The following is a 27505-nucleotide window of genomic DNA, read 5'->3' as shown; positions in this document are numbered from 1 at the left end:
ATGTATGTGGTTATTGTGTTTTGCCAGAAGTGGGATTGTACTTTCTTATTTTACAGTTTATTTTTCCCACTAAATAATACATCCTGGGTAGGTACAAATCCAGTTCACTCTTAAATAACTTCAGAGCTGTAGATCTAGAGGTACCACAATATAGTCAACCAGTTCTCCTTTGGCAGATACTCGAGTTACTACCATTTTTTCCTATTAAAAATCTTGCTGCGTTAAATATCTTCATGTACATATCTTCACTGGTGCTTTTACTTTTATAGATTATGTTTTCAAAAATAGTATTGCTGGGTTAAAAAGTATTCATACTTGATATTTTGATTGATAATATAATCCTACTTTACAAAGAGTTGTAATAATTTACGTTCTCCCCAGCCATATGTGAATACTTTCATTTCCCTAAAGCTTTACCAGTATTAGGAATTCTCTGTTCTGTCCATCTCTCCCTCTATCGCTCTTGTTTCATTTGTGACCAAGCTGATGGGGAAATAGCATCTTCTGTATATTGTTTAGTGAAATTGAGCATTGTTGCGTGTTAACTGATCTTTTCGTTTTCTTTATCTGTGAACTTCCTTTGCCCACATTCCTATGAATTGTTTGTCTTTTCTCAACCACACGTAGGAGCGCTTAATGTGTTTATATATTAAAGATCCCATATGTGTTGCAAATGTTTCCCTAATCTATTATTTATTAATTTGTTTCTGTATTGCTCCTCATAGTATCTGAATTTCTTGCCTTGTTTAGGAATAATTTCCCCACCTCAAAGTTACATAAATATTTTAGTACATGTTTTTCTAATACTTATATGGTTCTAGTTAATTTAATCCTGAACCTTTAATCCCTTTGGAATTTATGTTTGTGCATCGTGAGGAGTAATGATCAGGCTTTGTTCTAGATAGGCCAGCAGCATTTATTAAATACGCCATCTTTTTTGTTTTGTATTGAAATCCATCTTTGTCATTAATAAGTTCCTTTATGGTATGTTTCTGAACTTGGTATTCTAGCCCACAACTTATTTGTCTATTCTTCTGTTAATTCTGTATCTTTTTATTATTATGTCTTTATAATAACTTTTTAAAATTTTAAGACAAATCCCCTCTTTACTTTTTATGATTTTCTTTATTTCTTGGCTAATTTTCTTGAATACTTACTATTCCATATGAACTCTAACGTAATTTTTTTCATTCCCCCATCCAAGAAACCTATTGGTATTCTTATTGGAATTTAATTAAGATTATATAGTAATCTGGGAAGGTTGGCATTTTAGGATGATTAGACTTTTCTACCCAGGAACATACTAACTGGACTGGACTCATGTGTTTTATTTCTATATTTTGTTGTTTTTAAAATTTCAGTACTCATCATGGAAGTGTTATCTAAAATAAAACAGCATTTCTTTGTCCTGAATAATCTAGGACCTTAGAATATTTATCTGATTTCGGTTCCATCTTCCACGTTATCATTGTCAAATACTGTCAAGTCTGTTTTTACCTCCTCATTTAGCTTGTCTCACTCAGTCGGTACTTGTTTAAATGTACCAATATTCTTACTAATTTTGCTCACTGTTGCTTCTACAATCACACTGATACTCTGTGTTCACTTTCTCTTCTATTGGAGAATGTTTTGGAGTTCTGTCAATGGTAAACCTGCTTAGTCTTTGTCCAAAAATTTCTTTTGCCCTTACTCTTGATACTTTGGAATTTAAACAGGGTGTATAATGACTATGAAAGATGTGTGTGCCTCTAATAAAAGTTTTCAGCTGCAACAGAAACAGTTCCTGTAAAAATTGAAAGCCTTTCCTTCCTCTCCCCTCAGTTTCTGAGTCCCAGGGGGAGCCGCTGTTTTGGGTTTGCTGTTTGCCTTTTTCTAATATAGATACAAAAAATGTGTATGTACACAAACTCTGTACTTTTTTCCTAAGGATAAACAATCATGTTCATTTTTTACTAAAATGGTATATACAATTTTATACTTTTTTAAACACCAGAGTATGTACATTTTCCCATGTCAGTACCACAGAATCTCCCCCGTTCTTTGTAATGGCTGTATAGTTCCTCCCTGCGTCGATATCATAATTTAACTCTTTTTCCTAGTAACAGACACTTAAGTTGTTTCCTCTTTTATTTTTTATTTTTTTACTTTTACACAGTATGTTTTACTGGACTTTTTTTTTAACTTATGTGAACCTATTTATAGTATAAATTTTTAGATGTTTGAGTGAGCCAAAGGATGTGCACAGTTAATAAGTTGATGGATATTGTTAACTTGTATTCGTAAAAGATTGCTTCAGCCCTAGGGGATGTCTGACTCTAATTTCTGTTTTTCTTCTGGTTCCTTAGAATTTCCACATTGATTAGTCAACAGTGGAAAATCTGAAGAGATGCGAGCAGGAAAAAGAAACTGAACCAGGTGGGTAGTCACACTGTTCACACCACTCTGCTGCAGCGTCACGAGTGTTTGCCTGCGTACTTTTACTTCCGTTTGAAGGAAAAGAAATCGGTTCCAAACGAAATCAGAGAGGACGCGGCGTCCCATGAGGGAGAGCCAGGACGGCCCTTTTCAGAAGTTACGTAAAATCACGCTGCAGTTTCAGTCATGATTCCATTTACACCGTTTCTCTGATGCTATAGAGAATCAGAAAGACAATTTACCTCTGGTGGCTTACAAGAGAATGGGTTTCTTCGACCATCTACTTAAGCAGATAGAATGCAAATCTGGGTGCGATGCCAACTTCCCCGTCCACCAATTTTTTGTTGTAAAAGTATTTTCATAAAGACAAGGGCACATGATGGGGATTTTAATACTGTGGTATAGAAGCAGAAGCAGGCAAAACCCAGCCCAAAGAAACAAGTACAGCCCAGTGATCTGATGTCCTCATCAGATGGTGCAGGTCCCTTCCAGTTGGAAGAAGAATGCAGTTCATAGATCCTAGAATGGTCTGCCTGGAAGTATGGCTGCCTTGGGTCAGTGTTCATATCTTTATGGTATCTAAACATTTTTTAACAGCCTCTGATCCATGGTCCACCCACCTCCCTTGTCCTCAACTTATCTACCCCTTTACAGCTCCATCTTCTTACATTTGGGCAGAATCTCTGGTTTTTATTTCACGGTCCGAGTCCTAGTAGTCCTGGGAGTTTGGGGGATTTCCAGCTCCTTTGATTTCCCTCTCACGGCCTGGCCTGCCTCTAGCACCGCTCCTAAGATTCCTCTTCTCTGTTGGCAGAGAAAGGATCTTATCTGGCAGGCAGCTGCCCTGGGTCTGAAACTCCCCAGCTGCTTATCAGCAAGGCATTTGGGCCTTGCCCTATAGCAGCTTTCCAAGCCACCAGGCTTGTGTCCTGTTCTGACTCAGTGCTGCCGGGAAGCCCCTGGATGCAGATGTTTGCAGTGACTTGGATGCGGCAGTCAGCTCCCAGGACTGTTTATCTGGCCAAGGTCAGAGGGCCTTCTGTTCCAGTTGCTGTGGGAGCACTGGGGCCTAGCCACTGAACCTTGAGGATGCTAGGGTTATGTGAAGTTTAGAGCCAAGGTATTTAAACAGGCTTCTTCTGGGATTCAAGATTTTCCTGAAAACATGGGTACAGTTTTGTATGTACACACATACTCTCCTAGGCTAAATATCTATAGCTTTCCTCGGATTCTCAGATGTGTCTGTGACCTCTGAATGTTAAGAATCAGTGGTCTAGAGAGGGGCTTCCCTGGTGGCTCAATGGTAAAGAATCCACCTGTTAATGCAGGAGACATGGGTTCAATCCCTGATTTGGGAAGATTCCCTGGAGAAGGAAGTGGCAATCCACTCCAGTGTTCTTGCCTGGGAAATCCCATAGACAGAAGAACCTGGCAGGCTACAGTGCCTGGGGTTGCAAAGAGTTGGATACGAGTTAGCAACTGAGCACACACATGTGGTCAAGAGAGAGCCCCAAGTGTTTTGGGGTCTCGAGTCTCCTTAGGCACCAGTCTTCCATGTGCCAGGATATCTTGGGCAACCTCATCTAGGTTTTTCTGTTTAGGGGTGAACTGGGACAAACTAGCTAATATTGCTGGCGCCTGGAGCCATCGGATGGCATGTCCCAAAGTCTAAGCACAGAGTTGCACCCCCAGCCCCTGTTCCATCTCACTGAGCACACTTTGGGGGTTTTCTGGTTTCTGAGTCTGTGGCTCAGAGGGGCTTTACAGCAGCTACACTGGCAGCAGTGGGAACAGTGCTCTCTCTTTATGCTCAGTCATGTCCAGCTCTTTGCGGCCCCATGGACTGTAGCCCGCCAGGCTCTCCTGTCCATGGGATTTTCCAGGCAAGAATACTGGAGTGGGTTGCCATTTCCTCCTCCAGGGGAACTTCCCAACCCAGGGATTGAACCCGAGTCTCCTGCATCTCCTTTCTAAGCCACCAGGCTTGTGTCCTGTTCTGACTCAGTGCCACTGGGAAGCCCCTGGATGCAGATGAATCTGAAGGCAGGTTCTTTACCACTGAGGCACCTGGGAAGCCAGCCCAGTGGGAACTGTGTTGATGGATAGCTGAATTTCAGTCTGGCTTACCACCATCAGGCACAGCATCCAGGGCTTTGTATACCTTATCTTATTTGATCATCACAACTTCCCATGGAGCTTGAAGCTCTTATTTTATGTGTGAAAAACTGAAGCACAGAAAGATCTTGTAATTCACCAGAGGTCACACAGTCAGTAAGTGATACATGACCCAAGTACATGAACTTAACCACCAAGCTTTATGGTGAAAGTAAATTCACCGTTTTTAGAAAAAAATAATGCACTGTGAAGGGTAGATCAAACAGCTCTGTATCTTATAATACTGAGAAGGTTGCCATGTTATACAAGATACTAAAAACTATGCACATGGCACTGATCTTAAATCATGAAGAAAAGGTTAGTGGGTAATACACTAATGCATTAGTGTAGAGCCTGAGAAGAGTGTCCATTTTAATTCAGATAAGGTGTTTTTTTTGTGTGTTTTTTTTTTTCGGTACAACTTTGCTGAGATATAATTCACATGCCACACAGTTCACTCATTTAAAATATATAATTCATTGGCCTACAGTATATTTCAGAGTTGTGTATCTGTCACCATGATCATTTTAGAACCTTTTCATTCCCCCCAAAAGAAACCTCACATCCTGAACTCATCACCTTCCCAAGCCCCCCAGCCTCTCCAGTCCCAGGCAGCCACCTGTCTGCTTTCTGTCTCCACAGAAGGTTCTGATGCTTAAAAGAGTAACAGTGTGGGAATCTTGGTGATCTGGAGTGAGTCATAACCTGAGGAATGATTAGACAAATGAAATTTGACTCTAATGTATTTTATAAATGGTTTTATTAGCTAAGAAGCTATGAGCCTGTCTTTGATATGCCCAAATTTATGATTGACAAGAGACAAGTTTCTCTGAGTAATTTCCACTTCTCAGCATCGCCTGTCAAGTGGGCTCTTCTCAGCGGGCAGCTGTAAAACAATGACGGTTTCCTGGGGCCACGTCAGAACCAGCGGCGGTTCAGCCATGGGATCTTTGTCCTGTCGCCGGAGTCCCTGGCTCGCTTTCTCTCTCTGCCTGGCTCTAGTTGTCTAAGTGAAGGGGCCCTCAGCTCGTTGCCCATCACTCTGAGATTCAGGGCAGGAGCTTGTCAGGCACTCAGAGGTTGTGTACCACCACACGCTCTCCTGGACTCTTTCAGGTTGGCAGATCCACTGTGTCTCTCTCCTGCCTCGCTTGTTCTTTTTGAAAGCATTTCCTGGGTGCCGTGCAGCTGGCACTGTGGTAGGCGCTCAGTCACTCTGCACACTCCTCATCCTGGTTAGTACAGCGCGTGGCCTTTCTGGGCCTAGGTGGGCGGAGTCATTTGCACTGAGACAAGCCAGAGGGGCAGCAAGTTTGGTGACAGAACAGTTCTCTGTTAAGGATGAGACAGATGCCGTGTCCTCCCCCTCGAGACAGAGCTGTCCCCAGAATGCACCATCCTAGAGAATGCGCTCGAAATCTGAGTTGAGGAAATCCAGGTTGAAGGCCTGATTCCGTCAGTAACTGGTTGGAGGACCTTAGGGGACTCATGCGGCCTCTCCGAGCCATGGGCTATCCATTGTGAGGGTTCAGTAACGCAGGGCCTCCCAAAATACCCTCAGTCCCAGTGCTGGGAAGAGTACATACTCCGTAGATGTTGAAGGAGTGAAGGAGTGTCCTGTGATTCTCTGAGCTGGAGCAGAGCCCTGGCAGGTCAGGTGAGCAGGTGGGAGAAGGTCTCAAGGAAGACCAAGGGGAACCTCCTTTTCTTCTCCCAGTCAGTCCCTCCTGCCATTTCAGCCCCTTTCAGCTCACCTGTTCTCGACTCTGGCGTGCTCTGCTTCCTTGAGCCAAAGGGAGCCACACCTTTGAGGCCTCGGGCCTAGGAGCCAGGCACCTGGGTGTGGGGGTCGGGGTGGGTTCCAGTACATCCTTGCTGTGTAAAAGGGACCTAATTGTACAGGGCTGCTGAGAAGCACTTCTTAACCATATCTGACACATAGCACATATACCCCATAAATAGTAGCCATTTTTATTATTCCCTTTGTCATTTGTTTGGTCAGGGACCAGGGCTCAGGTGGTCATTTTCATCACTGGCTTGAGAGTGCATGTGTTCGTTGCTTATTTTGTTTGTTCATTAATGCATTCATATGGATGCATTTATTGAGCATCTTCCATGCATCACACACTCTGTGACGTGGTGGGGATACAGTGACCAGAAGGGGTGCCTGTCCTCCTGGAGCCAGTGGGGAAGGCAGATATGGGACAGGTGGGCCAGCACCTGTGTGGTGGCAAAGCAGGAATCCCTTATCTTCTGCTGGGTCTTGGAAGGGGCCACTGGGCCCTGGGGGCTGGCCGTCCCCTGAAGACCCCATGCCTGGAGGTGGAGGGTGGAGGGCTGGGGGACCGAACCAAGGGACTCTGGGCCAAAGGCACAGGAGAACCTGTTGTTGTTGAGTCACTAAGTTGTGTCTGACTCTTTGCAACCCCATGGACTGCAGCATGCCAGGCTTCCCTGTCCAGAGCTTGCTCAAACTCACGTGCATCGGGTCGGTGATGCGTCCAGCCGTCTCATCCTCTGTGGCCCCCTTCTCCGCCTGCCCTCAGTCTTTCCTAGCATCAGGCTCTTTTCCTGCGTTTCTGCTCAGGTCGGACGGCCCCTGGCTTGGAGACATGTGACTCTGCCACGTTTTCTCGTTGCATCGGTCCTCTCCTGTGTTGTGCTGTGTGGATTCTGAGCTCTGTTTATCTCCAGAGGCAGGAGGAATGGGATGAGAACCTTGTCTTTCCTTTAGCTGAAGACCGGAGGACCCCCGCCACCCCAGCTGGGTCTGCTTTTGGGTCAATAGTGTCTGTGCCTGTGAGGGATGTGTGACGCCCTCAGGCCTAACTCCCCGTCCACTCGGGGTGGTGGGGCGCGGGGAGGAGACTCTGAGAACTGGCGTGGAAAGGAGCATTAAATCATTCATCTGGGAATGGCCCTGAAAGGGGGAAGTCAAAATCAGAGCAAAACTCCGGGTCAGCCCTTATCCTCCAAGGCCCCGGAAGGCCCCAGCCACGCTCAGCCTTCTCTCTCCCCCATTCGCTGCGTACCAGCCCTGCGGCCTCCTTGTCCTCTTGCTGGACTCCAGGCAGGCCCCGCCTCTTGCACGCTGTTCCCTCTGCCTGGCACACTTAACCAGGTATCCCCCCAAGTCTCTGCATCCGTGTCCGTCTCCCAGAGGGCCTCCCTGTCTACTCTGAGAGAACCCCCCGGCCCTTGCCCTCCTCCAGTGTTCTCCGAGGCACTGTTACCCCTGATGGTTATTCTGTTTGCTCATTAGTATGAGTCACTCCAGCAGATTGTGATCTTCGTGAGGGTGGAGAGTCTGTGCTGTTCCTTGCTGAATCCCCACTGCCCAGTGAGCAATAAATAGGGGAGGGGGTCGTATCTTTAAAGTTAGTGACTGTGTGTAGGTGGCTGGTTTCTGAGCCCCCTCTGCCTTGTACATCTTATTGTTACAGCTCCTAGCGACCAAGCTTTTCAAAGATTCTTGAAGTTTTAAAAGATTCCTATACAGAATTGGTCCCTAAAGTCTCTCCTCTCTCATCACGTGTGTGGGCCGTGACACCTTCCATCAGGAGCAGAGGCTGACATGGGCAGTGGTCATCGACTACAAAACACTCACCCATCCCCCTCTGGGGCACTGTGAGAATCCCCAGGGGAGACAGGAGGGATAGTTTGAAGCTGTGGTTCACCAGTGATTTTGGAGTTCTGGTATGTGCGCCCCTGCCCCTCCTCCCTGGTTAAGAATTACGGGTGTTGAGTCAACCTCCCTAACTAGGCCTTGACTGTCCCTCCAGAGCCCCTGGTGTCTCACTGCTTTTGTATCTGTGGCACCTAGTCCCAAGCCTGGTACACACTGAGTGATCAGTAATATTTCGTTACATGAATAGATGAAGGAATCCATATTATAGAGATAAGATCTTGCTTCTTTTTCTTCCCCACCATGTCTTTGGGGCATGTTTTCTGTAGACTTTTAGAGGTACTGTAGAGGGACCCCAAGCTGGAAGTCACATTAAAGCTCACCCTGTTTATCCACTGCCACATAACACTCCACTGCCAACATTCAGTGGTTTAAAACGACAGCAGTGACGTGTTACCTTTCATGCTTTTTCCTGTGCGTCAGGAATTTGGGGACCGCCCAGCTGGACAGTTCTGGCTTGAATCTCCCATGCAGTTGCAGGTCGTGGCTGGTGTCGGAGCCTCGAGGAGCCGGCTTGGGGCCGCCTGCTGTATCTCCCTCCATGGCCCCCCCAGGACCTTTCCATGTGACTGGTTTGGGCATCCCCAAAACGTGGCAGCCTCAGATTTCCTACACGCAGCTCCAAGCTCCCAAGACAAGTGTCCCAGGAGGGAGCCAGATGGCAGCCGTGGCACTTGTTCTAACCCATCTTGGAGGTCGCACGCCATCACTTCTCTCGCACGCCATCACTTCTCTCGCACGCCATCACTTCTGTCGCACGCCATCACTTCTCTCGCACGCCATCACTTCTGTCGCACGCCATCACTTCTCTCGTACTCTGTTAGTTAGAGGCAAGTCACGACAGCCGGCTCATTCACAAGGATACAAATTACACTCCACCTCTTGACAAGAGAAATGTCAAAGAACTTGCAGATGTGTTTCAAAAACACCACAGGGATTCCCAGCTTACCCCTTCCTTCTACACTTGAGACCCCCGAGCTTGGAGAGACAAGAACCTTGCCCAGAGGCACCCAGCCTGGCGTCGGCAGACCTGGAGCTCAGTCCAGCTGCTGGAGCTCTGGCCAGCCTGCTGGGAAGTGATCTCACTTCACCTTCCGGTCCGCCTTCCACGTTGCAGCCGGGATTGCTGGCCTCTGGGAACTGCGTTTTAGCGGAGCCCTCACCAAGTATAGATAACGTGCAAACCACAGGAGAGCGGGGAGGCTCAGTCTCCAAGCAATAATATTGTTGGGCTGTATTCTGCTGCTTTCCCAAGGCTCCACAGAAGCACAGACTCCCGTGGTTTGAAGATCTTGTGTCACCATCCCAAATGCCCAACCCCAGCCCCCCGTGAAGTGCTAACGCTGCCTAGCCAAGCAGGGGAGAGACGGTGACAGAGTGGGCGGGAGTTTTTTAAATGTGCACCCCCAATACTTTTTTCACCAAAGTTAGATGACAAAAATTAGAATTTGTTGTGGCAGAGTTCAGAGAATCAATCCAACATCACTGGACAGATTCAGATTCATGAGATTTTACATTTACAGTCAAACATTCTCAACAGAATTTTGCTTCAGCCTGGGTAAAGTGCATCTGGGTATATGCTTTTGCTAGCATTGCAAAAGGCTGTCCTAGGACTTCATCGCTTTCTTTTCCTTCCTTCAGAAATGCCTTGTTATAAGGTGGGGGAGAGAGGAGAAGAAAGGGGAGAAAGGGGAGTGGACAGTTTCCAGTGAATCCTTACTGCCCGCCAGGCCTGATGCCAACTTATTTCTGTGCTTCCTGTCCCAATAGTGCAGGCTCCCTCCTCCTCCACACTCAGTGGATGATACGCCCCTGGGCAAGTACTTAGCCCCTCAGTACCTCAGCTTCCTCCTGTGTAGGACAGAAGTAGCAATGCTTCCTACCCCAGAGAGTTGCTGTAAGATGAAGTGAGATGCCTGTAAGATGCTTAGCAGTGTTGCAGGCAGTCAGGACTCTGTAATTGCTGGCTCTGATTATTCCCTACGAGCTCCTTTCCAGGCAGTTGGCACACCCCCATTTTACAGAAGAGGATTCTGTGGGCATTGAGGTGTGCAGCTCTAGGGACAGCAGCTGAGCGACCCCAGGCCCTCCCGTATCATGCAGGATTCCAGGTGTTCAGCCCACATGCAGCTGGGTGAGCACGGGAACTCACGACCTGCAGGGCCCCGTGTCGGGGTCCCAGAGCAGGAGCGCCTAAAAAGGCAGGGTTAGGAATCCATCTAAGAGGCTCTATAAAAAGAAAAGTGACAGAGAACATTCCAGGCAGAGCACACAGTCTCATGAAGGCCCTGAAGTCCGGAAGAGCTAGTATGAGGAATTAAAGACCCAGAGGGGCCGAGAAGAAGGTGGAAATAAGACAAAAGCTCACAGGAGAAGGCGGGCCCAGGTCGGTGCGGGATGTCAGGGGCTGGTGTAGAGAGCTTGGACTTGGCCAGATGTGAAATGCTGGAGCATCCAAGGCCGAATGAAGCCGGGGAACCACAGGACCCCGTGTCTGAGGCGCGAACCTTGCCCTGGCCCTCGTGGCGAACGCAGACCTTAGGTTGGGGGCAAGTGGGGAGCAGGGAGGTGGTGAGGCGATGCTGCGGCTAGGGGCGCAAATGAGCAATGATGGAGACCGGGAGCTGCAGGGGAGAGGGGGCCCATTCAGGCTCAGTTCTGCAAGTAGAAGCGTGGGGACCCGGTGATGAACCCGACCGGGAGTGAAGAAGGAGAATACTCCGTTCCCCTGGGATGACCCCAGGTTTCCAACTTGAGCAGCCTCAACATCTCATTCCGTCACTGACCTGGGGGGTGCTGGGGGGAGCAGGCTTGTGACTGGACACGTGAAGTTGGAAATGCTGGTGAGACGTTCAAGGGAAGGGTGGAGTAGGCGGTTAGACTGCCCATTCTAGAGCTCTGAAGAGAGCTCTAGATGGGGAGCCATCCCCACAGACTGTCAAGGGCAAGGGTGAGAGGTCCCAGGGACACATAGAGAAGAGTGCCCGGGCCTGGTGCCAGGGTGGGGGCCTCTCACATGAAGGTCCCTGACAGAGGAGACGCCTGCATGGACGAGGTTAAGAAGTGGCCCGTCAGGCTGGAGGAGGCCCAGAGGGTGTGGGGTCTGCAGGCCCCCAGCGGGAGGGTGGTCTGAGGAGAAGGGCGTCCGTGGAGACCTCGTGTGACACAGCACCACCCCACTTCCCTCCCAAAGCAGGTCTCTCCAGCGCCTGCCCTCCCTGCCGCGTGGTTTTGGCCCCCTGGGTGTGGAGGCCAAGGCCCTGCCCAGCTGCCTCCAAAGGAAGCCTCTCTGTGGGCATCAGGTGCTGCCCTGGTAGGAGCCGGGTTCTTCTCTGGAGACTCCGCCCTGTGTATGTCCCTCAGGGACTAGGTAGAGCTTGGGGCGTGTTCCCAGAACTACTGCCGTGCCCTTTCCCAGGTTCTGGGAATGCTCCCAAGTCTGGAGCTCTGGCCTTTTTATCTTGCCTGCCTCAGTGCCTCTCTGGGTCTGGCTTCTCATCACAGAGAAAAGCCGCTTCCTCTGAATTTGAGGAATGCCAGGTCGCCAGGCCCTGGTATTTCCACTAGGTTTCCACAGCCCTTGCTTTCCCTCAGAGGAGCCTTAGAAAGCATGTTCCCCACCCCTGAGGAGGCCTGTCCCAGGGGACCAAGTCCCACTGTCTGCTCCGTGTCCATTGCAGAAGGCTCTGCTTTCTTATTTGTACCGTCTCTGCAACTACTTAATTTTTTAAAAAGAAAAAAAAAAACAGGAAATGACCTTTCTGGTATATTTGGAAAACAATTTGGCGCTGTCATGGAATCTGCCTGAGCTATGAGGACTAATAGCTGCAGACTTGGAACAGACTGTGTAGCTCTTGGCAAAAGCTGGGGCCTCTTCAGTTTACAGAGCTGGGGGGAGAATAACAACCAAAGGGAGAAGACGGCTTCCCATGGGGAAACCAGACGGCACCCAGGGCAAGCACCTGTGAGAGCGCAGCCTCTGACCCCGGGCCGCCAAGGGTCTGGGAAGCTGAGCCCAAAGCCTCTTCCTTTTCAGGGCCAAACTCTTCACCCCGAGGAAGGCCCCCAAACCTCCTGAAGATGGGGAGGAGCAGAAGAGCATCAGGCTTGAGCACCACTCAGGGCTCAAGCTGAGATAGAATATGGTAGATCGCTTATTCCCAGATTGGCTGTTGACTCTACCTAGATCACCCTCTGTCTGACTTTTCTGTGGACCTCAGCGCAGGATCACATCCTTAAGGAGGCCTTCCCTGACCATTCAGTGTTGAACTGAACCACCCCCACACAGAGAAACCTGTTCTCTTCCTCCACAACACTTACCATAGTCCCTGATGATAGATTCCTTTATTTGCTAATGCCCCTCTCTCTTTTATTAATTGAGGCATAGTTGAGTTACAGTGTTTCAAGTGTATAGCAGAGCGATTCAGTCTCATATTTATATATATATCTTCAGTCTCATATATACACACACACACACACATATATATTCTTTTTCAGATTCTTTCCCATTATAGGATATTACAGGATACTGAATATAGTTCCTTGTCTAATATAGTAGGTCCTTGTTGGCTATCTGTTACATGTATAGTATAGTATACACCTGTTAATTCCAAATTCCAAATTTATTCCTCCCTCCCCTTTTCCCTTTGGAAACCATAAGTCTGTTTTCTATGTCTGTGAGTGTCTGTGAGTCTATTTCTGCCTTATAAATAAGTTTATTTGTATCATTAGTTTAGATTCCACATATAAGTGATATCATATTGTATTTGTCTTTCTCTGCCTGACTTACTTCACTTAGTATGATAATCTCTATGTTCACCTATGTTGCTACAAAAGGCATTATTTCCTTCTTTTTTATGGCTGAGAAATATTCCGTTATATATATATGTGTATGTAAACACCACGTCCTCATCTGTTGATGGACATTAGGCTGCTTCCATGCCTTGGGTACTGTAAGTAGTGCTGCTGTGAACTTCAGGGTGCATATATCTTTTCAAATTAGAACTTTCTCCAGGTACATGCCCAGGAGTCAGATGGAAACTCCATACTGTTCTCCAAGCTGTATCAATTTGCATTCACACCAACAGAGTAGGAGGGTTCTCTTTTCTCCACACTCTCTCTGTTATTTATTATTTGTAGGCTTTTTGATGATGGCCATTCTGATCGATGTGAGGTGACATCTCATTGTAGTTTTGATTTCCAGTGCCTTTTTCTGTTATCACATAGTAAATATCTTTTTGGCTCCAATGCATACCCCATACCTGGCATAGTGCCTGGCATACAAAAAGTACTCAGTAAACACTGAATGAATGAGTGAATGAAGTTTCAGGACTGGAAGACATTTAGGGATCATATTTCAACCTGATTATTCTGATGGGGGGAAAGGAAGCTGGGAGAGAGGGAAGGTCCCTGGGTGGGGAGAAGGGCGTTCACCCTGCTGTAAGGAGACTGAGCCAGACCTCTGGCCCCTGTTACAAGGCAAAGCCACGTAGTCTTTGCTCTGCCCTGGAATCTAGACCGTCTTCTATTATTCACTCATTTATGAAATATTCATTGGGCTTCACCTCTGTGCCAGGCCTATCAGATGCAGCAGTCCACACGTCAGCCAGGGCGCCACTTCTGTGGAGCTTAGTCCACTCAGCACGGTAAAGCACAAAAGCGGGAAGTGTGAGGTTTGGCCTTCTGTCCATCACTAAACATAGAGTGAAAACAAAGAAGCTGAAAGAAAGCGTCAATAGGACACTTTTACTGATAAGTCACCCAGTGAGGATGGACCGTAGTAATGACTTATTGTGAGCCTCTTCCCTTGCACACATCTTATCGGACTCTTTTTGAGCACACTGTCCCGTTGACTTCAGCACAGCCCCCTAAGCAGAAGGTACTGTTATCTCCATGTGGCTGAGGAGGAAACTGGGATCCTGAGAAATGGAGGCAGTTGTCCAAGGTCTCTGAGCTCATAACAGGGACGTGGGCTGCACGCCAGCACTGGGTGCCTCCTGGCAACCACACACCCCTGAGAGATGGGTCACATTGCTGGGGACTCCGACCCCAGGGGTGCAGCAAGGCATGGGAGAAAGACCTCTGGACTAGGAGATCAGACAGCTAGATCCAGAACTTTGGGCGAGTCACTTTCCCTTTCTGAACCTCACTTTCCTCAGCTATTAATGAGAGGTTTGTCTCCATGAGCTCAGGGAGTCTTTTCAGTTTGATGATTCCATAAAACGTTTTGAGATAAATGGGAAAAATTAAGGTAGATACCTCATAGCAAATAAATTCGAGCTCAAAGATTTAAATATGAAAAATAAAGCCAGGAAAATACAAGAAATAAGCAAGAGAGAACTCTTCACCAATCTCAAAGTGGGGAAGACATTTCTAAGTATGATCCAGAACCTGAAAACCATACAGTAAAATATGGATCCGTTTGACTACTTGAAGAGAAAAAAAATGTGTGCACACAGAGAAATAAAATCAGAGAACAAAACCCAAAAAATACATGTAAGGCTTCTTAATGTGAAAGACTGATTATCTCAATATATAAAGAACTCCCACAAATCAGTGGGAATGCTACCATCTAATGGGAAAATGGGCAAAAGGATTTGAGTACAGTTCACAGAAAAGGAAATACACATGGAAAGATGCTGTGTTTTACCCCCAGGAGCAGTGCAAGCTGATACAGCCAGGGACTGTTCTCATCTGTCAGCTTGCTGACTTACTGGCTCAAGGGTGTGAGAGAAGTCGAGGTTTCTTGGTGTATCGTGTCAGGTCACTCAGAGTTCCTGGCGTTGATGCTGTCGTTAACAGAGTCTGAGAACGACCGTTTGCTGATGCAGCTTCCAACTCTGAGGATGGTTGCTCATATTTCCCCATTTGCTGTTGACTTTTTTTTTTTTCCTGAGCTCAGATCAAGTGTAGAAACCTTCATAGTTATATAAAGTTCTGCAGTAAAATCTTTTCATCATTGCTCAGAACTGATCAGCCTTTCATACAAGCACACCCACAACCAACTCTCACTTACCCACCAATAAGCCCCTTAATTATCCAGTCACCTATACACACAAACACACACACACACACACACACCCCTTCATACCCCTTATTTTAAGTGATTCTTTTGCTTCTCAGAACTACAGAGATCATGCATCAGGTACACTGGGTGGTCTTCTGATGCTCAGATTTGGCTACTTTCATCACTGATCCACTTCAGTAAGAGCAGATCTCAGAGAATGCTGTTGACTTTTAAGAGCAGAGAGTGAAGGAAAAATATATAAATATTGCAGAAAAATGAAAACAGTGTGTTCCCTAGACCCATCCCTGCGGGGGTGGGGGCGGGGAGGCAGCCAGAGCACACTGGTGGCTGTTGGTGTTTTCCAGGATCGGCCTTTGAGTTTGGCATACTTCCCTCTCCGAGCCAGCAAGGTCGGCCTCCTGTGCTGGGCAGCTTGTAAGGTCAGCTGGGCAAGGGCAGGAGCCAAAGGTCCAGGGTGCCAGTTCGAGAAGGATACTAGCCTTTCTGATGGAGCCTGTAACTCCATCCATCCCACAGTGTCAGATGCTGGAGACCCTGGACCGGAACGTCAGCACAGCCGTCTGTGGCCGACAGAGGCCTTTCCCACTGGTTCCCACAGGCAGGGAAAGGGGGCTGGAGAGGAGATAGAGCGATGGACAGACTCAGATTTAATCTGACAAGTGTTTCCTGAGCACCTGCTGTTTGCCAGGCCCTGGGCAAGAAGCTGAGGACCGAGCAGCCGGAGCGTGTTGTTTAGCTGCCAGGGTTAGGCCTTTCGGCCTGGCCAGGCGAAAACCCAGACAGACATACCGGTTCTTGTGGAGCCCACATCCTAGTTGGAGGAAAAGCCCTGCGGAGCCGGGGCTTGGGAGCTGGTGTGGCCTGCCCAGGGTCTCCCTCTGGGAGGTGCGGGTCCTGCCACCTGAAACAGACCGTCTCAGGTTGTGGTTAGATAAACTCACCTCACAGACCTCAGAGGCTGCTGTGGAAGTTTTGTAAGTGAGGTACAGGAAACAAAATGACTTGACTTGCTTTTACCATTATGGTTAGAACTGCTGCTGCTGCTAAGTCGCTTCAGTCGTGTCCGACTCTGTGCGACCCCATAGACAGCAGCCCACCAGGCTCTGCCATCCCTGGGATTCTCCAGGCAAGAACACTGGAGTGGGTTGCCATTTCCTTCTCCATTGTGTGAAAGTGAAAAGTGAAAGTGAAGTTGCTCAGTCGCGGCCGACTCGTAGCGACCCCATGGACTGCAGCCTACCAGGCTCCTCCATCCATGGGATTTTCTAGGCAAGAATACTGGAGTGGCTTGCCATTGCCTTCTCCGATGGTTAGAACTATCATTATAAATTTTATTCTGTGTTATTACTGTTATTACCAGGCCAGGCCCCGATTCTGAAGCTTTGAGCAGTTTTCCCAGAGGGAGAATGTAGGAGTGAACCTTCCGTGACCTACGGAAGAACCATCTCTGGCAGATTCAGAGCCTGGGGTTGGTTGGTTGGTTGGTTGGGTTTTGGCCAAGAAGCAACCAGCAACACCACTAGGGCAATTTCTTTCTTTCAAGGCAGCTTAGACAAATTGGCCTGGTGCGCCCCCTGCTGGAGCTGTGGGGATTGCCTTGGAATTCTGGTCCAGCTTTATTCTGTTTTATAGACCTGGTAATTCTAAAGGAGATCAGCCCTGGGATTTCTTTGGAAGGAATGACGCTAAAGCGGAAACTCCAGTACTTTGGCCCCCTCATGCGAAGAGTTGACTCATTGGAAAAGACTCTGATGCTGGGAGGGATTGGGGGCAGGAGGAGAAGGGGACGACAGAGGATGAGATGGCTGGATGGCATCACTGACTCAATGGACATGAGTTTGAGTGAACTCTGGGAGTTGGTGGTGGACAGGGAGGCCTGGCGTGCTGCGATTCATGGGGTTGCAAAGAGTCGGACACGACTGAGCTACTGAACTGAACTGAACTGAGACCTGGTAAATGGAGGCCCAGAGGGGGGCAGTCTTGCTCAAGGTCTGGCGACAGAACAGGTCACGTGTCCTTTTCTTTACTCTTCCTACTACAGGACGCCTCCCTGTCTCCTCCTCATTCATTCTCCAAGTGTGTCTTCTCAGCCTGGGGTTGTGGGGAGATGTGGGTCCAGCCCTCCATACTGGCCAGTCCCTCTTTGCTCTCTCTTTCTCTCTCACACACACACCACTTACTGAGCCCCACCCTGGGTGCTTTCCGGGAGCTTCCTGCCAATGTCGCTTACTTTCTGAAAGCATTGCACAATAACTTGGGCTTATACAAACTACTACCATTATAAAAATTTAGTCTTAGGCGTGAAAGTTCCTCTTTGTCACAAAGTACCACATTTGGCAAGGTGTTTTTCTTGTATCTGCTGTGTAAACTGGGTTATCTTTTTTTTTTTTTTTAATTGAAGTATGGTTGGTGTACAATATTTTGTTAATTATTTCTATACAGCAAAGTGATTCAGTTATACACACACACACACATGTACATTGTGTTTTATATTCTTTTCCATTATGGTTAATCATGGGATATTGAATATAGTTCTCTGTGCTGTACAGTGGGACCTGGTTTATCCATTCTATGTATGAAAGCTTGGATCTGCCAACCCCAGCCTCCCACACTATCCCACCCCCAGCCCCCTCCCCTTGGCAACCACCACTCGGTTCTCTCTGTTTCTGCTTCTGTTTTGTAGGTAGGTTCATGTGTGTCATATTTTAGATTCTACATATAAGTGATATCATACGTAGTATTTGCCTTTCTGCCTCCCTTCACTTAGTAGGGTCCTCTCTAGTCGCATCCATGTTGCGGCAAATGGCGTTATTTCATTCATTTCTCTGGGTGAGTACTGTTCTGTTGTGTGCATGCACCATACCTTCACCCGTTCACCTGTCTGTGGACATTCAGGTTGTCTCCAGCGTCTTGAATACTGTGAGTAGTGCCGCTATGAACATAGGAGTTCGTGCGTCTTTTTGAATTAGTTTTGTCTGGACACATGCCCAGGAGTGGCATTGCTAAATCCTGTTAGTTTTCTGAAGAACCTCCATACTCGTCTCCACGGTGGCTGAACCAAGTTACATTCCCACCAACAGTGTAGGAGGGTTCCCTTTCCTCCGCACTCTGTGAGGTGGTACCTCATAGTTTTGATTTGCATTTCTCTAATAATTAGTGATTTTGAGCATCTTTTCATGTGTCTCTTGGCCCTCTGCATGTCTTCTTTGGAGAAATGTCTGTTTAGGTCTTCTGCCCATTTTTCGATTGGGTTGTTTTTCTTTTGGTGGTGTTGAGTTGTATGAGCTGAAACTGAGTTTTCTTTAAGGTGTTGTTTTGCAATCTGCCTTTTTCTTTTCTTTTAATAAATTTTTTTTGAGGTGGACCATTTTTAAAGTCTTCGTTGAATTTGTTACAATATTTTCTGTTGTATGTTTTGGCTTTTTGGCTGCGAGGCATGTGGGAATCTTAGCTCCCGGACCAGGGATCTAACCCACACCCGCTGCCTGCTTCAGAAGGCTGAGTCTTAACCCTGGACCACCAGGAAGGCCTTGAGTTTTTCAGGTAATAGTTTATCTCTGACACTTTGCCATCAGTACCCGTGCACCCGGTGCAGGTTGTTTTTTGAATACTCTATAATTCCTGCAATGCCTAGCCTTTTCAGGGACATTTGGGAGCTTCCCTGTCACTGACCATGTGCAGTAAGCTTCCTCAAACTATGAAGAGCGTTGGCATTTGCCATCATGTGTCTGGAACTGGGATTTGCTGGGCCCATCTCAACTAGAGTACTGTGAACTCCTATGGTCAGGCCAGTGTCTTAGACCCTCCACCCCGCTTCCTAACTCAGGATCCGTCCAGTGGCCAGAATCCCTGTGGTGACTGTATGATTTGATTGCCTTCAGAAAATCATCGGTGCTCAAAGGGAGATACTTATATTCCCTTAGCAGATTAACCTTATAAAAAAATGTATAATAGCAGTATCCATTCTTGACAAGGGTGCAGATAAATGGACAGTCTTACAGGCTGCTGGTGGGAATATAAATAGGAACAGAACTGAACTTACAAGTTCTATTTACTCATCTTTTTCAGTTATTATAAATACCATTATGTCATTCAGGAAGGCAAATGTGTCACAATATTGTGTCTTAAACATTATTTCACCCTTCCCTTTAACTTAGCAATTTTACTTCTAGAAATGTACTCTAAAGAAATAGCTAGACACAGGCCGAAATATTTACACAAAGACCTGCTGCTGCTGTTGCTGCTGCTGCTAAGTCACTTCAGTCGTGTCTGACTCTGTGCGATCCCATAGACGGCAGCCCACCAGGCTCCCCCATCCCTGGGATTCTCCAGGCAGGAAAGTGCTGCCTATTGTTGTTGGTGTTTAGTCGCTGAGTCATTTCTTACTCTTTGCAACCGCGTGGACTGGAGCCCGCCAGGCTCCTCTGTCCATGGGATTCTCCAGGCAAGAATAGTGGAGCAGGTTGCCATGCCCTTCTCCAGGGGGTCTTTCCAATCCAGGCATCAAACCTGGGTCTCCTGTTGCAGGCTGAGCTACCAGAGAAGTGTTCATGTCTAGGGGACTCTTCAAATATATTATGATACACCAAGCACATGTACAAAAATCATCTACAGAGAACCTTCATGGCATGCTTTCAGTTCAGTTCAGTTCAGTCTCGCTCAGTCGTGTCTGACTCTTTGCAACCCCATGAATCACAGCACACCAGGCCTCCCTGTCCATCACCAACTCGCAGAGTTCACTCAAACTCATGTCCATTGAGTCGGTGATGCCATCCAGCCATCTCATCCTCTGTCGTCCCCTTCTCCTCCTGCCCCCAATCCCTCCCAGCATCAGAGTCTTTTCCAGTGAGTTAGCTCTTCGCATGAGGTGGCCAAAGTATTGGCGTTTCAGCCTTAGCATCATTCCCTCCAAAGAACACCCAGGGTTGATCTCCTTCAGAATGGACTGGTTGGATCTCCTTGCCGTCCAAGGGACTCTCAAGAGTCTTCTCCAACACCACAGTTCAAAAGCATCAATTCTTCAGTGCTCAGCTTTCTTCACAGTCCAACTCTCACATCCATACATGACCGCTGGGAAAACCATAGCCTTGACTAGACGGACCTTTGCTGGCAAAGTAATGTCTCTGCTTTTGAATATGCTATCTAGGTTGGTCATAACTTTCCTTCCAAGGAGTAAGCGTCTTTGAATTTCATGGCTGCAATCACCATCTGCAGTGATTTTCGAGCCCCCCCAAATGACGTCTGACACTGTTTCCACTGTTTCCCCATCTATTTGCCATGAAGTGATGGGACCAGATGCCATGATCTTCGTTTTCTGAATGTTGAGCTTTAAACCAACTTTTTCACTCTCCACTTTTACTTTCATCAAGAGGCTTTTGAGTTCCCCTTCACTTTCTGCCATAAGGGTGGTGTCATCTGCATATCTGAGGTTATTGATATTTCTCCCGGCAATCTTGATTCCAGCTTGTGCTTCTTCCAGCCCATGTTTCTCATGATGTACCCTGCATACAAGTTAAATAAGCAGGGTGACAATATACAGCCTTGACATACTTCTTTTCCTATTTGGAACCAGTCTATTGTTCCATGTCCAGTTCTAACTGTTGCTTCCTGACCTGCATACAGGTTTCTCAAGAGGCAGGTCAGATGGTCTGGTATTCCCGTCTCTTTCAGAATTTTCCACAGTTTATTGTGATCCACACAGTCAAAGGTTTTGGCGTAGTCAATAAAGCAGAAATAGATGTTTTTCTGGAACTCTTTTGCTTTTTCCATGATCCAGCGGATGTTGGCAATTTGATCTCTGGTTCCTCTGCCTTTTCTAAAACCAGCTTGAACATCCGGAAGTTAGTGGTTCACGTATTGTTGAAGCCTGGTTTGGAGAATTTTGAGCATTACTTTACTAGCGTGTGAGATGAGTGCAATTGTGCGGTAGTTTGAGCATTCTTTGGCATTGCCTTTCTTTGGGATTGGAATGAAAACTGACCTTTTCCAGTCCTGTGGCCACTGCTGAGTTTTCCAAATTTGCTGGCATATTGAGTGCAGCTCTTTCACAGCATCATCTTTCAGGATTTGAAATAGCTCCATTGGAATTCCATCGCCTCCACTAGCTTTGTTCGTAGTGATGCTTTCTAAGGCCCACCATCTCTTGCCTGCAACCCCATGGACTGTAGCCTGCCAGGCTCCTCTGTCCATGGGATTCTCCAGGCAAGAATACTGGAGTGGGTAATCATTCCCTTCTCCAGGGGATCTTCCCAACCCAGGAACCGAACCTGGGTCTCCTACATTCCAGGAGGATTCTTTACCATCTGAGCCTCCAGGGAAGCCCTGTTGTTACAGAGACAGTTACAGAGATGGTGGTCAATAGCCCTGATGGTTGATTTTACAGCTGAGAGAGAGGAAAGCCACATATATAAAGAACCATATGCATATGAAAAAAGATCTGGAGATCATACTATAGTATGCTGTCTTTTATAGCTTACTGTTTGAAACTCCCTAAAGCATGCCATACAAAAACATCTTCATGACCCAGATAATCACGATGGTGTGATCACTGACCTAGAGCCAGACATCCTGGAATGTGAAGTCAAGTGGGCCTTAGAAAGCATCACTACGAACAAAGCTAGTGGGTGGGCGGGAAGAAAGACAGGTAATTAGGCTTTATTACTACAATCAAAGTGAAGAGGTAGTGGCTCAGTCATGTCTGACTCTTTGTGACCCCATGGACTGGAGCCTTTTGGGCCTGGTCACTCCAGGGGCCAGAGTCATCTTTGAAAATGCTGATCTGATCGTCCTGAGGGAGCAGCTGCAGATGCGAACGGGTCCCTGCCCAGCTCAACGGTGTCTTGGGTGTCTCAGTCCCACTCCCCCTGCCCCCCAGGCCATGGCCCTTGCATTTCTAACACCCACCATGCCTTCCCTCCGCAGAGCCTTTGCTTGTGCTCTTCCCTGCAATCCTAGACGACTCGTCTACCTATTCCTCCTAAAATCTCAGCTAAAATATCACTTCCTGACCCCCAGCCTTGGTCAGGCCCTGGTTGTTCTCTGACCCAGTAGACTGTAAGCTCCCTGAGGGCAGGGACTGGGGCTGACTTGTTCATTGCTGCATCTGTGGCCCCTGGCTGGTGCACAGTATTGATAAATGTGTAGAGGGCTATCATGAACTTTAGAGAAAAAAAAGATGTCCTTTAAAATGATGATGGTAGCTCTGGGGGTATAAAATTATGCATGACTTAATTTGTAGTTTCCTGTGCTTTCTGTTTTGTCGGCCGTGAGCAAGGCAGCAGTTACCATTTTGTCGGAACCCGTCAGTGCTGGGTCTTCTCTGCAGGGTACGCCTGGGCTTACCTCTGTCCTCCTGCCCTTACCCCCACAGGCCTGAAGAGCGATGCGACAGGCATGATGGAGGTCGAGTCCTCCTACTCGGACTTCATCTCCTGCGACCGGACGGGCCGCCGGAATGCGGTCCCCGACATCCAGGGAGACTCCGAGGCCGTGAGTGTGCGGAAGCTGGCTGGCGACATGGGCGAGCTGGCCCTCGAGGGCACAGGTCAGAACCCACAGATACTCTTGGGTCTGAGCACCCCGGGTGGGAGACCCTCTTCTGGGCTCCAGGGCTGGCCTCTTAAGTTCTAGGCTGCCCCCTCTTTCTCAGAGAAGAAACTGCCTTTAAATCGGGCCCCAGGCCCAGGGTCAGTGGCGGAGGGCAGCCAGTCCCTAGGGGGGAGGGTGCCAGCATCTCAGGCCGTGAGGACCCTCTGGCCAGGCATCCCAGTGCTTCCCTTGCCCCTCAGCCTCCCTGCCCATCCATGGGCCCCGTCGGTTCCCCTCTGTGATCCCTCCTGGTTCCTCTGCTTCTCTCTGTCCCCATGTCCACCACCGGGCTCAGGCCACTCCCCGCAGCACAGCAGCCTCTGCCCCGGCCTCCCTGGCCTGCCCTCACCGCAGCCCTCCTCCCGGACAGCTGCCAGCAGGATTCATCTAAAGCTCCCGTCCCGCCGTGCTTCTGCCAGTTCATCCCCCATCCCCCTTCATCTCCCCGTTTCCTCCGCTAGAACGTCCTCCACCCAGTCCTGGCTGCTCCAGGAGCCTCCCCCTCCATCCTCACACCGTCCTATCCATCCATGGTCAGCCCTCCCTCGTCTTGCGGCCCGATCTCCTCCCCAGGCTCCGGAGCCTCCCCGGGTCTGAACCTGCTCTCCTCCAGCCTCTGGGCCCCTCTTTCTCCCCTGTGCCTCTAATCCAGCTGAGGAAGGGACTTCCATTTCTTGAAAATCCCCAGTGGGCCTCCATGCACTCTCCCTGTCTGGTCCTTCCTGGCCATCCCCTTGCTGGGCTGGCTGTTTCTCTTTGTTCTATAGCCCAGGCTGTTCTGCTGAGAAGTCTTCTCTGACTTCACTGCCCTCCCTCCTCTGGCCACCTCCACGATCCCACAGAGCCCAAGGATCCTCTGGGATCCGCATCCTGACCGCCTGGGGCCTGGCAGTGTTTGGTGCATATCAGAGGTACCTGGTTGATAGCTGTTCACTGACCAGCACATCCAGCTGCCACGCCGGGCCTGCGGCCAGGGGGCTGGCTGCCAGGCCTCTGCGTCTGCCTGCTGAACTGTTTTCTGTCTCCCTCGATCTCAATGTAGCGGCTCATCCACCCACCCAGGTCCTCTACTGCCTGCTCCCACCCGCATCTGATTTGAAATCCCTGAGGTTATCTGGGTGTCTTGGCATCTGTCTGCCGTTAAGAAGGGCACCCAAGGAAGGAGTAGTGCTGGCCGCAAGTCAGTGAAGCCCTCCTGGCAGAGTGCAGGCTACAGTGACTGGCCAAGGAACCTTCTAGTAGGCCCTGCAACGAGCAGCTTCCCCTGGAGGTCTACAAGGCGTGCTCAGTCCAGCAGACTCACTAGGGGAGAGGGTTACAGAGGATACAGATGCTGATGGCCCTGGAGCATCTGTTTGCTTAAATCTCCTGGGAGACTGATGCCCAGCCCAGGTAAGGGAGGAGGAACCAAGCCCTTCGCCTGTCCTTGAAGGCCTGGCCTCCAGGCTTCCCCAGGTCATATGTGTGTTAACACTCCTCAAGCCCTTTATGTACAAACCTTTGTCTGCTCCCATATTTCCTTCTGTGGGAAGCACAAGTATTTCCTTACTTGGCCAAATAATAAGACATAAACAACCAAGCAGGACCTGAGGGAATATAAACGCATCGCCTGGCAGTATGTGACTGGGAAATTTTCCAAGTCATACTCTGAAACTGGTCCCGAGGGAGTCTGTCCCAGGGCGGGCTTGGGGACCTTCTCTCTGGCCCAGAAGGGAGCTGGCACCTGCAGAGGGGAAGCTTTACTCCTGGCCGAGCTGTCCCCGGGGGCCTGGCAACCGCGGAGGGTTGGAGGTGTCGTCATCCTCACTTCCTGGACCAGGAATTAGAGGCTCAGAGAGGTTAACTATGTTGCTCGAGGCCCCACAGCAAGGACATGGCTGAACAGCAGGTCCTGGGAATCTGACTAGAAGGTTCTGCTCTCCAGGGCAGGAGGCTCAGGACCCAGTAGGGCGTCACACGCCGGGAAACCTACCCCGAGTGCCGGCTGCTTTGTCAGGCTTCTGGTGGGCCAGAAGGACCCTATGGGAACAAGTGTTTGCTGCAGGCACCGCCCCAGGATAGTCGGGGGGTGGTGGGGCCGGCATCCAAGTTCTTCCCACATCCCCGCCCTACCACTCACCCCAGTCCCCAGCCAGCTGCCGGGGCAGAATGAGGTGGCGGCAGCGATGTGCCTTTACAAACCCTAGAGAGAGATGCTTTAGAGACGGGCTTCACTCAGGGGAAAGGACACTGCTCCCTCCACCGCTTGGCTCTCAGACAACTCAGTTCACCTCTCTGAGCCTCAATTTTCTCCTCTGAACCTCGGTTTTCTCACTCAAATCGTATCATGACCCTCATCACGCCTCCAGGCTGCTGTGTGACTGCATGGAAAGTACTTGTTAGCCTGAAGCCTAGGGATCCCGGTACACGGTAGTTTCTCCTTCATCCCGTAAAGGGCTCAGCCTACGGATGCAAGACAGGGGCCAGGGGTCAGGGGCCAGGGGCCAGGGGCCAGAGAGGGAGGTAGGGGTCGTCTAGGGAGACACAGCACAATGAAACAGCCTCGGGCTCCACCCTAGACCCTCTGCAGGCCACCCCTGGTGCTCCCAAGTTGGCATCATCTTTTTTTTTTTTTTTTAATATTTATTTGGCTGCGCTGGGTCTTAGTTGCAGCAGGCGGGATCTTTGGTGTTTGTTTTGGCATACAAACTCTTAGTTGCTGCTGGTAGGATCTAGTTCCCTGACCAGGGATTGAACCTGGGCCCCCTGCACGGGGAGCATGGAGTCTTAACCACTGGACCACCGGGGAAGTCCTGAGCCGGCATCATCTGATGCCCTTTTCCCTGTCTTGTAAGAACTACCATTTGCTGAACACCCGTCATGTGCTGGGACCTCACATGCCCTCTCCCTCTGGAGAAACCACCCAAATATCCTGACCCTCGACAGCTCTTTACCTGTTGCTTGTAGCATCCCTCCGTGATCCTGGCCCTTCATTGATTTTAATTATTCCTCGGTGGCTTAGTCGGTAAAGAATCCACCTACGATGCCGGAGACCCAAGTTCAATCTCTGGGTTAGGAAGATCTCCCAGAGAGGGATATGGCAACCCACTCCAGTATTCTTGCCTGGGAAATCCCATGGACAGAGGAGCCTGGCGGGCTACAGTCCCTGGAGTGACACGAGTCAGACACAACTTATTGACTAAACTACCACCACCACACTAGTAACAGCAGATGCATTTCCTTTGTAGAAAGAAAAAGGATGCAGACCCGGGTAGAGTTCCCTTTGGCCGCCACCACCCCTAGTCCAGCTCCTGTCCTGCTCCCCAGGCTTATCCACACCATTCCCACTATGGCCAGGCCCCACCAGACCTCCTTCTACACTTTACATTTGTGACTATGCCCCTCTCCCTCTCCTCTGCAGAAGGACAGGCAGAGGTGGGCACCTCGGACAAGGAAGCCAGCAGCCAGCCTGAGAGCAGCGATGGCACCACCTCATCCTGAACACGACCTTGCCCGAGGAGGCTGGAAGGGAGACTTGCCGTGGACCTGGAGCCCTGGCAATGACCCAGCAGCCTCTCCTGTGAGCGGTGTGTTCCAGGCAAGCAGGGCCAGACTGAAAGGCGGGCCCAGGGGCTCCCACGGCCCCCACCCTGGGAAGGCCCTCTGCCCGCACCCCCAGGCTCCACGCCCCCGCCACCTCCCCCCTGCACCTGGGTACACTTTCAAGACACTGTAACCACAAGGATGTAATTTATTCAGGGGGCGCTGGGACTCAGAGACTGGGTCCTGGCTCCAGGGGTGAGTGGCCTGGGCGGGGACCACGTCCCAGCTCAGCCCACTGTCTCCAGCCTTTCCAGCCTTCTGAGTCAGGACACCTTCTTACCCCGTTTTTTAAAAAGCACTTTTAAACTTTTTAGAAACTTTCAACCTTTTCTCAGCAGAGAAGGGAGGGAGCTGACAATTTTTTTTTTTTGGAAGCCATTGTAAGCTAAACTCTTGAACCATCTATGCAGCTCTGAGGTTCCCTCCTGGAGCTTCACAGATCCATTTTTAGGGAAGGGATTTTTGTGCTCAAAACCATCTTGATTAACTCTCTGCCCTTTCTACCAAGATAAGTGATACCTAGGACCCAGGAAATAAATGCTGACGATTTGTGTGACTGGTTTACGACGACTGTTTCTCCTTTAAACAGCAAAAAGCAGGATCCAGGCCTTGTCTTCCCAAGGCCACGACTAGCTGAGACCCACTGCTGCCCCAGGCTCCCACATAACCTGTGAAGTAGCGGAGAAGATGCCGGGGTTCCACAGAGCCACCACTCCTCGGCCCAGTATCTAATGAGCCCTCTTCCATCTCACCCTCTCCCACCCCACTTCACAGCCATGGGAACCCAAAAGGAAAGTTTCCCCCTTAGGACCTAGGGTCAAAGGGGCTTAAGAGTTCAGTGCACATTTAAGAAACTGACTCTTTGAGAGAAGCCTGGTTTCTTCTGGAAATCTTTCTGTCCTCCCTCTTCCCATTCACAGCGCCCCCCCCTCCCCCCCTCCCCCCCCCCCCCGCAGGCTTGCAGGACACTGCTGCTGGGCAGACTGCCTGCAGCTGGGGTCCCTGAGGCCCCTTCCATTCTCCACAAACCCAAGGCGCCCGCCCAGACCGCAGTG

General features: G+C 49.2%; 1 protein-coding gene and 2 non-coding genes across 5 annotated transcripts in view; 1 reads left to right on the top strand and 2 right to left on the bottom strand.

The window, feature by feature from the left end:
* The window catches only part of PKIG (cAMP-dependent protein kinase inhibitor gamma), a 79987-nt gene extending 52981 nt beyond the window's left edge, over positions 1 to 27006 (top strand). For all 3 annotated transcript variants that reach the window (XM_006059230.4, XM_006059229.4, XM_044927608.2), the window contains exons 2-4: positions 2346 to 2415; positions 22651 to 22824; positions 26269 to 27006. In XM_006059230.4, coding sequence (XP_006059292.3) covers positions 22674 to 22824; positions 26269 to 26348 — 231 coding nt within the window. In that variant the 5' untranslated portion in view covers positions 2346 to 2415; positions 22651 to 22673 and the 3' untranslated portion in view covers positions 26349 to 27006. The remainder of the gene's footprint in view (positions 1 to 2345; positions 2416 to 22650; positions 22825 to 26268) is intronic.
* LOC112578951 lies at positions 15147 to 15218 on the bottom strand. Its single transcript, XR_003103392.1, has one exon. It is a non-coding gene; the product is annotated as a small nucleolar RNA U2-30 (small nucleolar RNA).
* Positions 15371 to 15450, bottom strand: LOC112578954. The gene has a single exon (XR_003103394.1). It is a non-coding gene; the product is annotated as a small nucleolar RNA U2-19 (small nucleolar RNA).
* Positions 27007 to 27505: the final 499 nt, after the last annotated feature.

The sequence above is a fragment of the Bubalus bubalis genome, chromosome 14 (genome assembly GCF_019923935.1).
Source record: "Bubalus bubalis isolate 160015118507 breed Murrah chromosome 14, NDDB_SH_1, whole genome shotgun sequence".
Taxonomy (NCBI): Eukaryota; Metazoa; Chordata; class Mammalia; order Artiodactyla; family Bovidae; genus Bubalus; species Bubalus bubalis.
The sequence above is the reverse complement of the archived record's forward strand: the minus strand, read 5'-3'. Positions and strand labels throughout refer to the sequence as shown.